We start from the raw sequence: 12,428 nt of genomic DNA, 5'->3' as shown, positions 1-12,428 counted from the left end.
GATGGCTGACGCAGCCAGCTGGAGCCAGGAAGAAGTAGTCTCCATGAGGAAGGCCTGGCCCTCATCAGTGGAAGACGACACAGAGGGTCTGAGTGATGATGGGGGTGCTGCCATCTCCGCGGGAGCTACTCACATTTGGGAAAGGCAGAAATGCACTTCTAGCCTATTTCAGTCACTGCAGCCATATTATTTCGAGATCTCTGTCACTAAGCAGCAGGATCTTATCATAACTACCAAAAGGAGCAGAAATGAGAAATTCTAGGAGCCAGAGGAGGTAGGCTGGAAACTCAGAGACGCTTGCCTCAGACAGGGCAACCGGGGGTCAGTGTTGTGCCTCAGCCTCCCAAGTATGAGGGACTGCAGGCATGCATGCACCACCACACCGGGCTGATTTTTGTATTTTTAGTAGAGACTGGGTTTGTTGGTGTGGTCAGTTCCCACACACAGTGGGAACTCTGAGGCCACTGTGTGTGCATGTGTGTGTACACACTTGGAGGGGCTCAAGAAACTGTGAGACAAAGGCTTCCACGATCTGCTACAGGGTTGGCACTAACCAAGTCACCTCCAAATCCCACATCTTCCATTTGGAAGATGGAGAAAGTCAAGCTCAGGTTTCAATTAGTTTCCCAAGGTCAGGATCAACCACTGGTCGCCTCAGTCTCCTGGCTAGACCCCAGCCATCTCACGCGGTTACAGTGACACACCATCAACACGGCTAGAGAGAGAATCAGTGCCTACTACGTTCGTGGCATCATTAAGTTTAAAAGACTGTTTGGAAATATTTCAGAAATATCAAAAACAATCATAAACAACAAATATAAATCCTAAAAAATGACAGTGAAGACTTCCACAGTTCTTAGCTAAAAAATGCATTTTAATGTTAAACAGAATAAAATTTTTAAAAACTTTTCATTGGTAACAGAAAACTGTTAATACAGCAACAGTCATCACAATCAGTAATAAAAACAAGTTTACCTCAGCAGTCAGGAGTCTTTGTGGACACCTGTTAAGTGTCGCAAAAACATTCCTAAGTCCAGTTTCTAGTTGTGTCAGCAACAATATGGCACAGTCAGCAAATCTATGAAATTGAAGGGAAAATAGGTAAAATTCCATGTTTTGAAAGTAAGTATTAGGCCAGGTGCAGTGGCTCACGCCTGCAATCCCAGCATTTTGGGAAGCCAAGGTGGGAGGATCGCTTGAGGCCAAGAGTTCAAGACCAGCCTGGGAAACCCCATCTCTACAAAAAATTTAGAAATTAGCAGAGTACAGTGGCACTGTCTGTAGTCCTAGCTACTCAGGAGGCTGAGGCGGGAGGACTGCTTGAACCCACGAGTTCAAGGTTGCAATGAGCTATGATTGTGCTACTCTAGCTTGAGTGACAGAGTAAGACCGTCTCTAAGTAAAAAACAAACAAGCAAAAAACAAAAATAATATTGACACCAACATCACAATAACTGCTGCAGTCTACATATCAAAGGCAAAGAGAAATTATAATACCTGATAATATGAGAAGCAAAACAGAACCAGCTGGGCGCAGTGGCTCAAGCCTGCAATTCCAGCATTTTGGGAGGCTCAGGTGGGCGGATTACGTGAGGCTAAGACTTTGAGACCAACCTGACCAACGTGACGAAACCCAGTCTCTACTAAAAATACAAAAATCAGCCCAGTGTGGTGGTGCATGCATGCCTGCAGTCCCTCATACTTGGGAGGCTGAGGCACAAGAACAGCTTGAAACTAGGAGGCAGAGGATACAGTGAGCTGAGATTACACCACTGCACTCCAGCCTGGGTGACACAGTGAGACTCTGTCTCAAAAAAAAAAAACAAAAAACAACCACACACACATAGAACCAAAGTTTCATTAAGTAGTGATTTTAAAAAAACCTTCCAGTGTTTTAATTTTTGATGAACCATTTTTCGTAGGTTCTATAGAACAAAATGTCATCAAAGAACTGTCTAACTCATTTCATTGCTTCTAGAAAATACTGAGGCTGGGCGCAGTGGCTCACTCCTGTAATCCTAGCACTTTGGGAGGCTGAGTCAGGAGGATCACTGAGCCCAGGAGTTCAAGACCAGCCTGGGCAATGGACTGAGACCTCATCTCTAGAGAAAGTACAAAAATTAGCCAGGCATGGTAGTACACACTTACAGTCCTAGCTACTCAGGAGGCTGAGGTGGGAGGACTGCTTGAGCCCAGGAGTTCAAGGCTGCAGTAAGCCAAGATGGTTCCAATGCACTTCAGCCTGGGTGACAGGGTGAGACCCAGTCTCAAAAAGAAAAAACAAAAATGCACATACCAGGATTTCAGTGGGTTCTCAAGGCATAAAAATGAATGAATTAGGGTAATATCCTTTAAGGAACTAAAGACCAGCTCACCAGACCTTCTGGTGGTGACCATACACGTGTTTGCTCCTGAGGAAACAGAAACAGAATGTAAGGACAAAGCTGGCTTATCTCTGTTTCATGGTTCTGAACATGTTTTGCTCATTCTAAGAATTCCAGAAAATATTAAAAAGTGGATCCTAAAAAACAATTCTATCAACTGCACCAAAAGGCCAGCACAAAATGTTTAAGATACAATCACAGGCTGTCCTTGAAGCAACTCTATGAAGGTGTTTTATTTTCAGGTCTGCTCAAGTCAGTCCAGCTTCTCTTCACTCCTACTCCAACAGCAAAAAGCATCGAAAGTGAAGGGCATCAAGAAAGACTGGCCTCCAACCACTGCAAACCACTCTGCCATGCACCCTTCAGTTACCTGTGTGACTTGAACTTGACCAGTGCAACTTCCCAATATGGTAGCATGATTTTTAATATAAAAGCAGATTTCGTCATCGCTTCTTCTAATACTGAGAGCACCTCATAAGTAACATCTGTAAAATAACATACAGTTTTAAACACAATCATAATGATCAACTGGAAAAAGACAGAAACACGCTGGAGGAGTGACGCCAATGAGCCAACCGCTTTAGGTGGCTGAACCGTGACCCCTGCAGCAGGGGACTTGTTAGAGAGTAGGATTGCCCTGACCAAGGGCCTGAGGTGCAGGTGACCCTTGGAAAGTGGGGCATGGACAGCTCTTCAGTGATTTAGGCAACAGTTCAGGGTGGACCAACTGAGCACAATGACCAAGAGAAGTAAAATACATTTTCAGAAGGTGTAAAAGACCCTTGATACTACTATAAGTATTTCTGGTATAACAATCATGAGTACAAAAATACAAGAGATAAAAGGAGGAGAAAATGTACATCATCCAACAGCCTGAGACCACTGCTGCGCATAGTGCATCTGAGGAAGAAAGAGCTTGACTCACACAGCTGCACTTCCTGTGACCCCCACAACAACCCCAGGGCATGGTAGGAGGAGGCAGGGCTTTGTGTGGCAAAATGTAGGAGGTTCTTCAAGCAACTCTGAAAGCCATCCGACTACTGAAGAATAACTACTTCACCCCACCTCAAGAGTGCACCTCTTAATGCTGTTTACTGACTTTGCAAATATCTACGCAGAGCTACATTAAGGAAGAAATGTGAAACGTAGTACTTACCAGGAAAAACAATCAAATCCTCAAGGTTTGTAGGAGTTATGAAAGAGCGATGTGCCAATGTAAGTTTAGTTTTTTGAAGGTAACTCTTCAGTAACTGACCCAATCCTGCTGTCAACAGCATCATCATTGAACAGTATCTAGGGGAAATACCATAGAGATCTGTTACAAAAATGTACTCAATCATGCCTATAAAAAGCTTCACTGTGAAAAATACAAATTTAAAATTAAGAAAGCAAAGCACCATTAAATTGCATGAAACTGGCTGAGCACGGTGGCTCATGCCTGTAATCCCAGTACTTTGGGAGGCCGAGGCAGACAGATCACTTGAGTTCAGGAGTCTGAGACCAGTCTGGGCAAAAAGGTGAAATCCTATCTCTACATAACATACAAAAAAGTTATGTGGGCATAGTGGCGTGTGCCCATAGTCCCAGCTACTGAGGAGGCTGAGGCAGGGGGATCACTGAAGCCTGGGAGAGGAGGTTGCAGTAAGCTGAGAATGCACCATGGCACTCCAGTCTGGGTGACAGAGTGACACTCTATCTCAAAAAAAAAAAAAAATTGCCCAAAATTCTCTAGATGTAGGAATTAGGCTGTGCAAGAGTTGGGAGGCACAATAACACCACAGAAACTCTGATGAAGACCCTAATGAAACCTCAGGGTCTTCCACCCACCCAGGACGTGAATGGCATAACATCCTTCTGGTGTCGCCCCTGAACTGCCTTTGGGGTGTAAGTCACTGAAACCATAACCCGGTCATCACTCTGGTGACTACACTAGTAATACTCAATTTCATCTTCAAAATCCTATCTCAAAACTCACTCATGTTTCACAAAATCTATTTCTTTCTCATGAAATTCAGAATTTAAAAAACTCTTTGGTAGATCCAGAAAAGGAAGAAAATTCCTTCACTTGAAACTTACTTTGGAGGAACTTCTTCAGGGGACGCAAACCCATGCCATAAGACGTTACGCAGGTTGAGACCACACGGAGAGCCAACGAAGACTTTTAGCACATTCATCTAATCCGGTTAAGGACAGCAAATCATTACATAGTTAATTATTATTGAATTATTGAATAAACCAATATAATATGAAGATAATATTTCTGCTCTTTTTAACTGACAGAGCCAACAGTTTTGGCTAGTATATAGCAGTAATAATAATAAAACCAACATTGAGTGTTTAATATGTGCTAGACACATTTTATATGTATTCATCAGCTCACTCATCCTAAGAACAACCTACGAGGAAGGTACTACTATTATCCCCAGCATCTAGGTGAAATAAATACAAGCATGGAAAGGTGAAACCAAGGTCTCAAAGGCTACAAAATCAATATGGGGGATAAGATCCAACCCAGGTTATCCTGCTTTAATAAAGTGCTTCAAATGTGCCTAACATCTAAATAAAATTTAAAAAGACAATGATATGACAAGCAGAAACATATCACTGTATTAAGCAGCATGCAACTGTATGATTAAGCAGAGGCAGCAGGGGATGCCCGAGCAGCATGACTCCAGGCTTGAGCCTCCACTTCCTAACTGTCTGACGTGAAGCCCATCACTGATCCACCCCACCATCTATTTACAGAGTGAAGAAAACACCCAACCAGGGGTCCTACTTAATGGACTACAATCATGCCATGCCCAGAGAACTGCTTTGGGTTTGAGGCACCATACTTAGAAGAAACTCAGAAAATAACGGAAGATGTTCAAAGACTAAAAGAACTTAAAACCCTGTCATAGGAGAAAGAATAGTTGAGCCTCCAGAAGACTCGAGAAGGAAGTGAACACTGTATTCATGCATGTGAAAGATGGCTGCTGAGAAGGGAATGTGGATGCATTCTGAACTTCCCTCAGAGGGGAGACCCAAAACCAGGAGGTGGAAATGATCAAGAGCAGTTCTACTGAATGTAGGAACGTTTAACAAGCAGTTCTTCTATGCAGCTTCAGGAGACCTTTTTGCTCTACCAATAATTTATGAAATATTCATGGTTCACACTATCTGGTCAATCAGATGTATAAATGGCAGTGACCAAGTAAAAGTACCTGGCAGCTGAAGGGGCCACAAGTGGGCAGAAGGCCAATCACATATAAGCAAGTACCAAAGAACAGATCAAAGAAACAAAATGTATTTAAGAATTCAGTGTAACAGCCGGGCGCGGTGGCTCAAGCCTGTAATCCCAGCACTCTGGGAGGCCGAGGCGGGCGGATCACGAGGTCAGGAGACTGAGACCATCCTGGCTAACATGGTGAAACCCCGTCTCCACTAAAAAATACAAAAAACAAACAAACAAACAACTAGCCGGGCGAGGTGGCGGGCCCAGATACTTGGGAGGCTGAGGCAGGAGAACGGCCTAAACCCGGGAGGCGGAGCCTGCAGTGAGCCGAGATCCGGCCACCGCACTCCAGCCTGGGCGACAGAGTGAGACTCTGTCTCAAAAAAAAAAAAAAAAAGAAAAAGAAAAAAAAAAAAAAATTCAGTGTAACAACAAAAGGTTTGCACTTTTTATCTTCATTCCAAGCTCTCCACAAAAGAAAATGATCTTTAAGCCGACAAGCAGTAAAGACCCACGGAAATGAATGGAAAAGCTCCACTGAAGACAGATTTCTTTACTCCAAAAATCATCTGGCAGCTTCCTGGCTTGGCAAGCGCAGCTTCCACATAAGGCTCTCCTGGGTTTCTTCATCTTGACCCTGCCTCACTCAGTTGCATAAGGATATTCATTAGTCTTAAGTCTCTTGATCATGTGCCCTTTAGGAGATTTTAATATAGTATGTAACTGCATGATTTTTTTAACATTTGAATTTTTTTTCCACTGTAAGTTTAAATGGTTGCAAAAGGCATAATTTCATGTTAAAATTTTCAAATAAAACCACATTATCACTCATTTAAAGGGTTAAAGTTGTATTCTGGATTATTATAGTTAATAATATGTAATTGATCGAGGCAACATGCTTCACACTGGCCCTGTGGTGCCCCGGAGTTATTCACACTTGGGATAGGAAAGCTTTCTACGAGCTGGAGGAGGGGCAATTTTGAAAGGGAAGGTGGGAAGGAAGAATATGCTTGAATCACTGATACAATTTTTTTCTAAAGCATCATCAATTTGGGAAGAACAAAAGCATAGCATATGTGAATTGTTGTTTTGCACTTATTCCATGATATGGTTTGGCTGTGTCCCCACCCAAATATCAACTTGAATTGTACCTTCCAGAATTGGAAGATACAAGTTGTGGGAGGGACGCAGGCGGAGGTAGCTGAGTCATGGGGACCAGTCTTTCCTGTGCTATTCTCGTGATAGTGAGTCAGTCTCATGAGATCTGATGGGGTTTATCAGGGGTTTCCACTTTTGCTTCTTCCTCATTTTTCTCTTGCTGCTGCCATATACGAAGTGCCTTTATCTTCCTACCATGATTCTGAGGCCTCCTCAGCCATGTGAACCTGTAAGTCCAATTAAACCTGTTTCTCTTCCCAGTCTCGGGAACGTCTTAATCAGCAGCATGAAAACGGACTAATACACTCCCCATGAGTTTAGATGAACAAGCTTACCACAGACTGCCCGAAGACTTGAGCAAGTTCCTCAGATGCAAGCAGATCTCTTAAAAGAAAGGGGCATTCCTTCCCAATCAGTAAAAATACCTAAAATTCAAACAAAAATTGTGCAACAGTTGCATTATGAGTCAATAAACATTAAAAACATTATCCATGAAACAACTGTTTGTACAAATGAAGGGTGAAAAGTACTTAGACACCAATCCTTTGATTTCATCATCATTCAAAAGGGAAATATTAAAAATGTATACCAAATGATTTTATGTTATAGGAAAATAAGAAATCTGAGGACAACTGTAAAATAGCTTAATGTTCATTCAGACAATTTAATGGGCCAATAATGGAAGAGTTCTCGCACTTACATCACCCAAGGCTCGTTCCAGACACGATGTCAGTTTCATTAAGCTAAGAGAAATAGCGGGAGATTGTAGACTTTCCAAGGCATCAAATATTTCAGGAAATAACTATTTAGAATAAAACATATATTAGGATGTACACTCCAAAACTACTTCTCAAAGTAATATTATTTATTGAAATTCAAACCTCGAGAGATTTCAACTGCTATATTTTGTTATTTTCAGCGAATAAGTAAACATTTTCTGTATAATTATATTGCTTAAAGAATCAATAAAAATATTTTAATAGCTAAAGAATTCCTTGAAAGTTCTTTATTTAAACATTTATTGAAAGCAACAAATCTGGCATAATTTAAGTGGAAAAGTCAAGCATTTCGACCTCCATCGTGTTTCTCCTTTTGATTTGGCTGAGTCCTCAAACAGATACACACAAGGCAGCTCATCCTGCCACTTAAAAGCGCTAGTACAAGGGAGACATGATGATTCCTTCACTCCAAATTCAAAGCAGAATTAGACTTGTTACAGTTACTGCTTTACTGTGGTCATTTAGTGTGCCAAACAAAATGAAGAAAAACTGACCAAAAAAAACAAACCAAAACAAGATTTTGGGTTGGGGCCCAAATTACCCATATTCCCTTCAGTTCCCCATTAACAAACCAAGTATCCCACCTCTGGTCTCCAGGCCCGGCTGTCTTAGAACACCTCAATACCTCTCCACAGGGCCTCTTATTCTGGAGTGGTCAATTTTTCTTCTATCCCTGGACGAGCACTATGTGCCAAATGTTAGCTCTCCAACCCCTAATCCTGTGATAATGAATTCAAAACCTTTCTGTGTTCCAAAGGGCATGTTTCTCAGCTCAGGGTTTGGAGACCTGGCATAACAGCCCAGGGTTTTCTTGCAACCCTCGACACTTCTTCACAGCTGGAGGGCCTGGAGATGAAGGAAGCCCCTTTAAAATTGGCAAATAATAAGTCCTCTAAGTAGTATTTGCACAGTCTTTTATTTCTAAAGGTTGTTCAAAAGCCAAACCTCTGGAAAACTTGTCCACTGGAACCACGGTGCATATCGAATTTCAAATTGCCCCTTGGTCAAAGATAAGAAATGTGAATGGACAGCCTCACACACAGGGCCAAGCAGCCTCACGCTTCCCCAGTAATCCAGACCCTGATCTTAAAGGATAAGAAAACAAATTTCAGCACCATAGCTCCATATCATGTGATATAAAATATCTATATCATCACAGAAAAAATGCTTTAATTATAAAATTTCCAGAAAATCAACAATTAGCTTATCATTGAACATATGATATACTTTTACATTGTTGGAAATAAATCACATAATGCTTAGGTTATGAAAGAAAACTATACTATCAGCAGAGAATTTGGAAAATACAAGAAGTTTCAAACAAGAGAAAACTATTTTTGTCAATGTCTTTACGTGTACTTAAGAATACAGAAAACCAGGCTCACATTGTATATACAATTTTGTAACCTGGTTTTTTTTTTAAGTTAAACCAGGCTCACACTGTATACACAACTTTGTAACCTGATTTTTTTAAGTTAACGTTATTAGACTGAGATTTCTAATGGCAATGAATTGTTTTAAATGTATTTATCTTATGAAGTTTTTAATTTTTTTTTGATAAGTTTGGCATTAACCATCCGCTTGGTTCATCATCAATAAATACCAAAGGGTAATTACAAATACAAGCCCGTCCTATTTTTTTTCCAACTTAGCTCAGAGCCTTTTGTATCAGATGAGCCTCCTCACTCTTTTGTACCACTGCATAATATTCCATTATATAAATTTATCATAATTTACTGAACCAATCCCCTACTGCTTGATGTTTGGCTGTTTATTTATTTAGCTGTTACAAACAATGCTGCAAGGAATAACCTTGCACAATCACACTTTCATATCTGTATCTGTCTTAAAGATTCCTGAAAATGGACTGCTAGGCCAGAGTATGTTCATTTGTAATTTTTATAACTATTATTAAATTTCCGCATCTATATCTCTGCTCCAAAGTGTGCAAGAATGCCTAGAAGACATTTAAAATAACTGTATAATCTATTACTGGTCATTTTCTACCTTTAATTTATATGACTCCTATGGAGAATCATCTCAAGGCCCTGAGATCTACATCATCAACAGTCCACCAGCCCCTCTCTGCCTCCTGACACCTCCTCTGTAGAGGAGGTTTTCTTAGCCCAGCTTTCCATTAATTTCTCCATGCTTCTCTGTACTCATCCCTTCTCTTTTCACATTAATTTCTGTTCTCCTTTGGAGTGAGGCCTGTATTATAACATTATCTAACAAAAGGAACCAGTGGTCAGAAAGGGGAATTTTACAGGTCAAGACATTTTCAATGGAACAGTTATGAAAGTTTGGAGTACAAAGACAGCACAAACCTGACTCTGTGTAGCTCACACAGTCTGTGATTGTTTTCCAGCATACTTCACCATTCTGAGTAACAATGCTATTGATATCACAATTTTCTCTGAGTTGAAACCCAAGATTACAAATTATATCATACACCGAGGGAGAAAGACATGTGGTAATAGGGTCCCCTATTAATACCTAAAAAAAATAAAATAAAAGGCACTGCTTAACTGAAAGAAAAACAGAGTATTATATATTTAAGTCACAAGAAAATTCTCTAAGAACTGAGTGCACTCAGGTATAGTTGCTGTTAACATGCTTTCTGGATATCATGAAAGTTGTATGATTAAAACATTGTGATTAAATATTAAAGATAATTTGGCCGGGCGCAGTGGCTCAAGCCTGTAATCCCAGCACTTTGGAAGGTCGAGGCGGGTGGATCACGAGGTCAGGAGATCTAGACCATCCTGGTTAACACCGTGAAACCGTGTCTCTACTAAAAATACAAAAAAATTAGCCAGGCGAGGTGGCGAGCACCTGTAGTCCCGGCTGCTTGGAAGGTTGACGCAGGAGAATGGCATGAACCCGGGGGGCGGAGCTTGCAGTGAGCCAAGATCGCGCCACTGCACTCCAGCCTGGGCGACAGAGCCAGACTCCGTCTCAAATAAATAAATAAATAAATAAATAAAATTTACATAAATGTTCTCAAATATGATAAAGGTTTAAAGACTTAAAATGATCAATCATAATATTTGCAAACTGCTCTGCCTATGGGGTAGCCATTCTTTACTCCTTTACTTTCTTAATAAACTTGCTTTCACTAAAAAAAAAAAGAAAAAAAGACATGAGTTCATGGAAGCTGAATGTATTTTACCAACAGAGCATTATTCCTCTCAGCATTCCTTCACTATCCTAGAGTTATCAAAATAAGCAGTTTTTTAAAATGGGGAATGGGAGAGCAGAAACCAAGTATAATGAACAAGAAGGAAAAAGAACCCCGCGTACCTCTGACTCCCTAAACGGTGTTGGAGAAACCACAATGTCATCCCAAAACATGCCTCTTTGATATAAAAACAACAACAAATTGCAGCTGAAGACAAGAGGCAGCAAATGAAGGAAAAGCTCTCTCTCCTCCCCCTCTTCCACCCAAACACAGGATATATATTCTTTACTGGGGATAACTTTAGACTCTTACCAGACCAGAGAAGGTACCAGAGGAATGTGCAAACAATTTTTACTCCATCAGTTTTCAAATATGTATCGACTTTCCCAGTTTCTTGCCCTTTGAAGCCTGAAACTGCTCTCCTGTGTCATTTCTCTGCAAATCTATAGTTCTTTGTTGAAGATGGTATACAAATGTAGTTCTAAGCCACCATTTCAAGTTACTTTTCATTGAGGTTTATCCCTTGTGATGTGTACTCTGTACATTAATAAACCTTTTTCTTATTAACCTTTCATTTGTTAAAGGGGTCACTCTGAACTAACATGGGCAGAGGTAAAGTTTAGCCTTCCCTGCCATGTAAAAAGTAGCAAACCGTACTGGTTTTCCATGGAGAATCAAATAAAATCAAAATCCTTACGACTATCCCACATGACACTAAGACCATCTATAATCCTGCAAAGAAGTCAAATTCAGGATCCAAAGCTGAACAGAGGCTCTTTATTTTGGTGTGTCGAGTTAAGGAGTGGCTGTGTTGTGACAGTCACAATTAACTCTGGGCAGCTTTGTAAAGTGGAAACTGATCAGTCTGAGTTCCCTGGTCCTGCTCAGTATCAGTTGCCCTGTTTGCTCCTCCTGTCCCCAGAAGTTGCACTTTCCACTCTCAGCCCTACTTTTTGAACAATCCCAGTAGGCGCTAACAATTAAGTCATCACTAAAGAAATCGGCATGAACTATTTTTGAATGGCGATTGTCACTCGCATCCTCCATTGGGCTCTATGGGGCTGGAACTCTGCAGACTACACTAGGCCGGTGCTTTGGGGCTGGACTTAAATTTGAATCATTCCTCAGTCTCTGACTACCTCTTGCCTTGGAAAACTTACTTTATCCGAATCTCAGTTCTAAGTGAAATAAAACGGTGCCAGGCTGCACCTTGTAGGGCTGCAGTCATCAGATTATACATGAAAAGCATCTAGCACATAGTACTCAAAAATGGTAGTTATCATTATTTTGGGAATGGGGTCTCGCTGTCGCCCAGACAGGGGTGCAGTGGCGCGATATCGGCTCACCGCAGCCTCCACCTCCTCGGCTAAAGCGATCCTTCCACCTCAGCCTACGGAGTAGCTGGGACCACAGGCGCCACCACGCCCGGCTCCGCTGTCGTTACTGCTGATGATAGGTGTTTGATATTTAATTGCCTCAGGGAGGAAAAATAAATAAATGTTTATTACGAGGCAACCAGATCTCCTGACACGAGGTCGGTGAGGCCGTCGTGATGAGTTTCATAGTGACTCAAACGGTCTAAAAGCGATGAAAACAAATTTACTGTCCGAGTGTGGACCCTACAGGCAACGACTACGAAACTGCGCTTCTAGGAACGAGGCCACGGTCAGGTGAGAGTCCGACCTGCGGCTTTCCGCCCCCGCGCCACCGCG

The 12,428-nt window shown here is 41.5% G+C and overlaps 1 protein-coding gene across 9 annotated transcripts in view; it reads right to left on the bottom strand.

The window, feature by feature from the left end:
- ERMARD (ER membrane associated RNA degradation) overlaps positions 1 to 12,428 on the bottom strand; it is a 129,332-nt gene that overhangs the window by 26,380 nt on the left and 90,524 nt on the right. For 7 of the 9 annotated variants that reach the window (XR_007724899.1, XM_050787107.1, XM_050787110.1 and 4 more), the window contains exons 2-9: positions 9,863 to 10,031; positions 8,481 to 8,620; positions 7,457 to 7,558; positions 7,092 to 7,181; positions 4,461 to 4,558; positions 3,541 to 3,677; positions 2,755 to 2,869; positions 976 to 1,078 (exon numbers count right to left, since the gene is read on the bottom strand). Coding sequence is in view for 8 of the 9 variants with exons in the window: in XM_050787107.1 (XP_050643064.1) it covers positions 976 to 1,078; positions 2,755 to 2,869; positions 3,541 to 3,677; positions 4,461 to 4,558; positions 7,092 to 7,181; positions 7,457 to 7,558; positions 8,481 to 8,620; positions 9,863 to 10,031 (954 nt within the window). In the remaining variant the exon portion in view is untranslated. Of the gene's footprint in view, positions 1 to 975; positions 1,079 to 2,754; positions 2,870 to 3,540; positions 3,678 to 4,460; positions 4,559 to 7,091; positions 7,182 to 7,456; positions 7,559 to 8,480; positions 8,623 to 9,862; positions 10,032 to 11,028; positions 12,420 to 12,428 lie in introns of those variants that run through there. The other 2 variants (XM_050787112.1, XM_050787114.1) reach the window with 2 other exon arrangements.

This window comes from Macaca thibetana, chromosome 4 (assembly GCF_024542745.1).
Source record: "Macaca thibetana thibetana isolate TM-01 chromosome 4, ASM2454274v1, whole genome shotgun sequence".
NCBI lineage: Eukaryota > Metazoa > Chordata > Mammalia > Primates > Cercopithecidae > Macaca > Macaca thibetana.
Note: the sequence above shows the minus strand (reverse complement) of the source record. Positions and strands in the feature narration are given on the sequence as shown.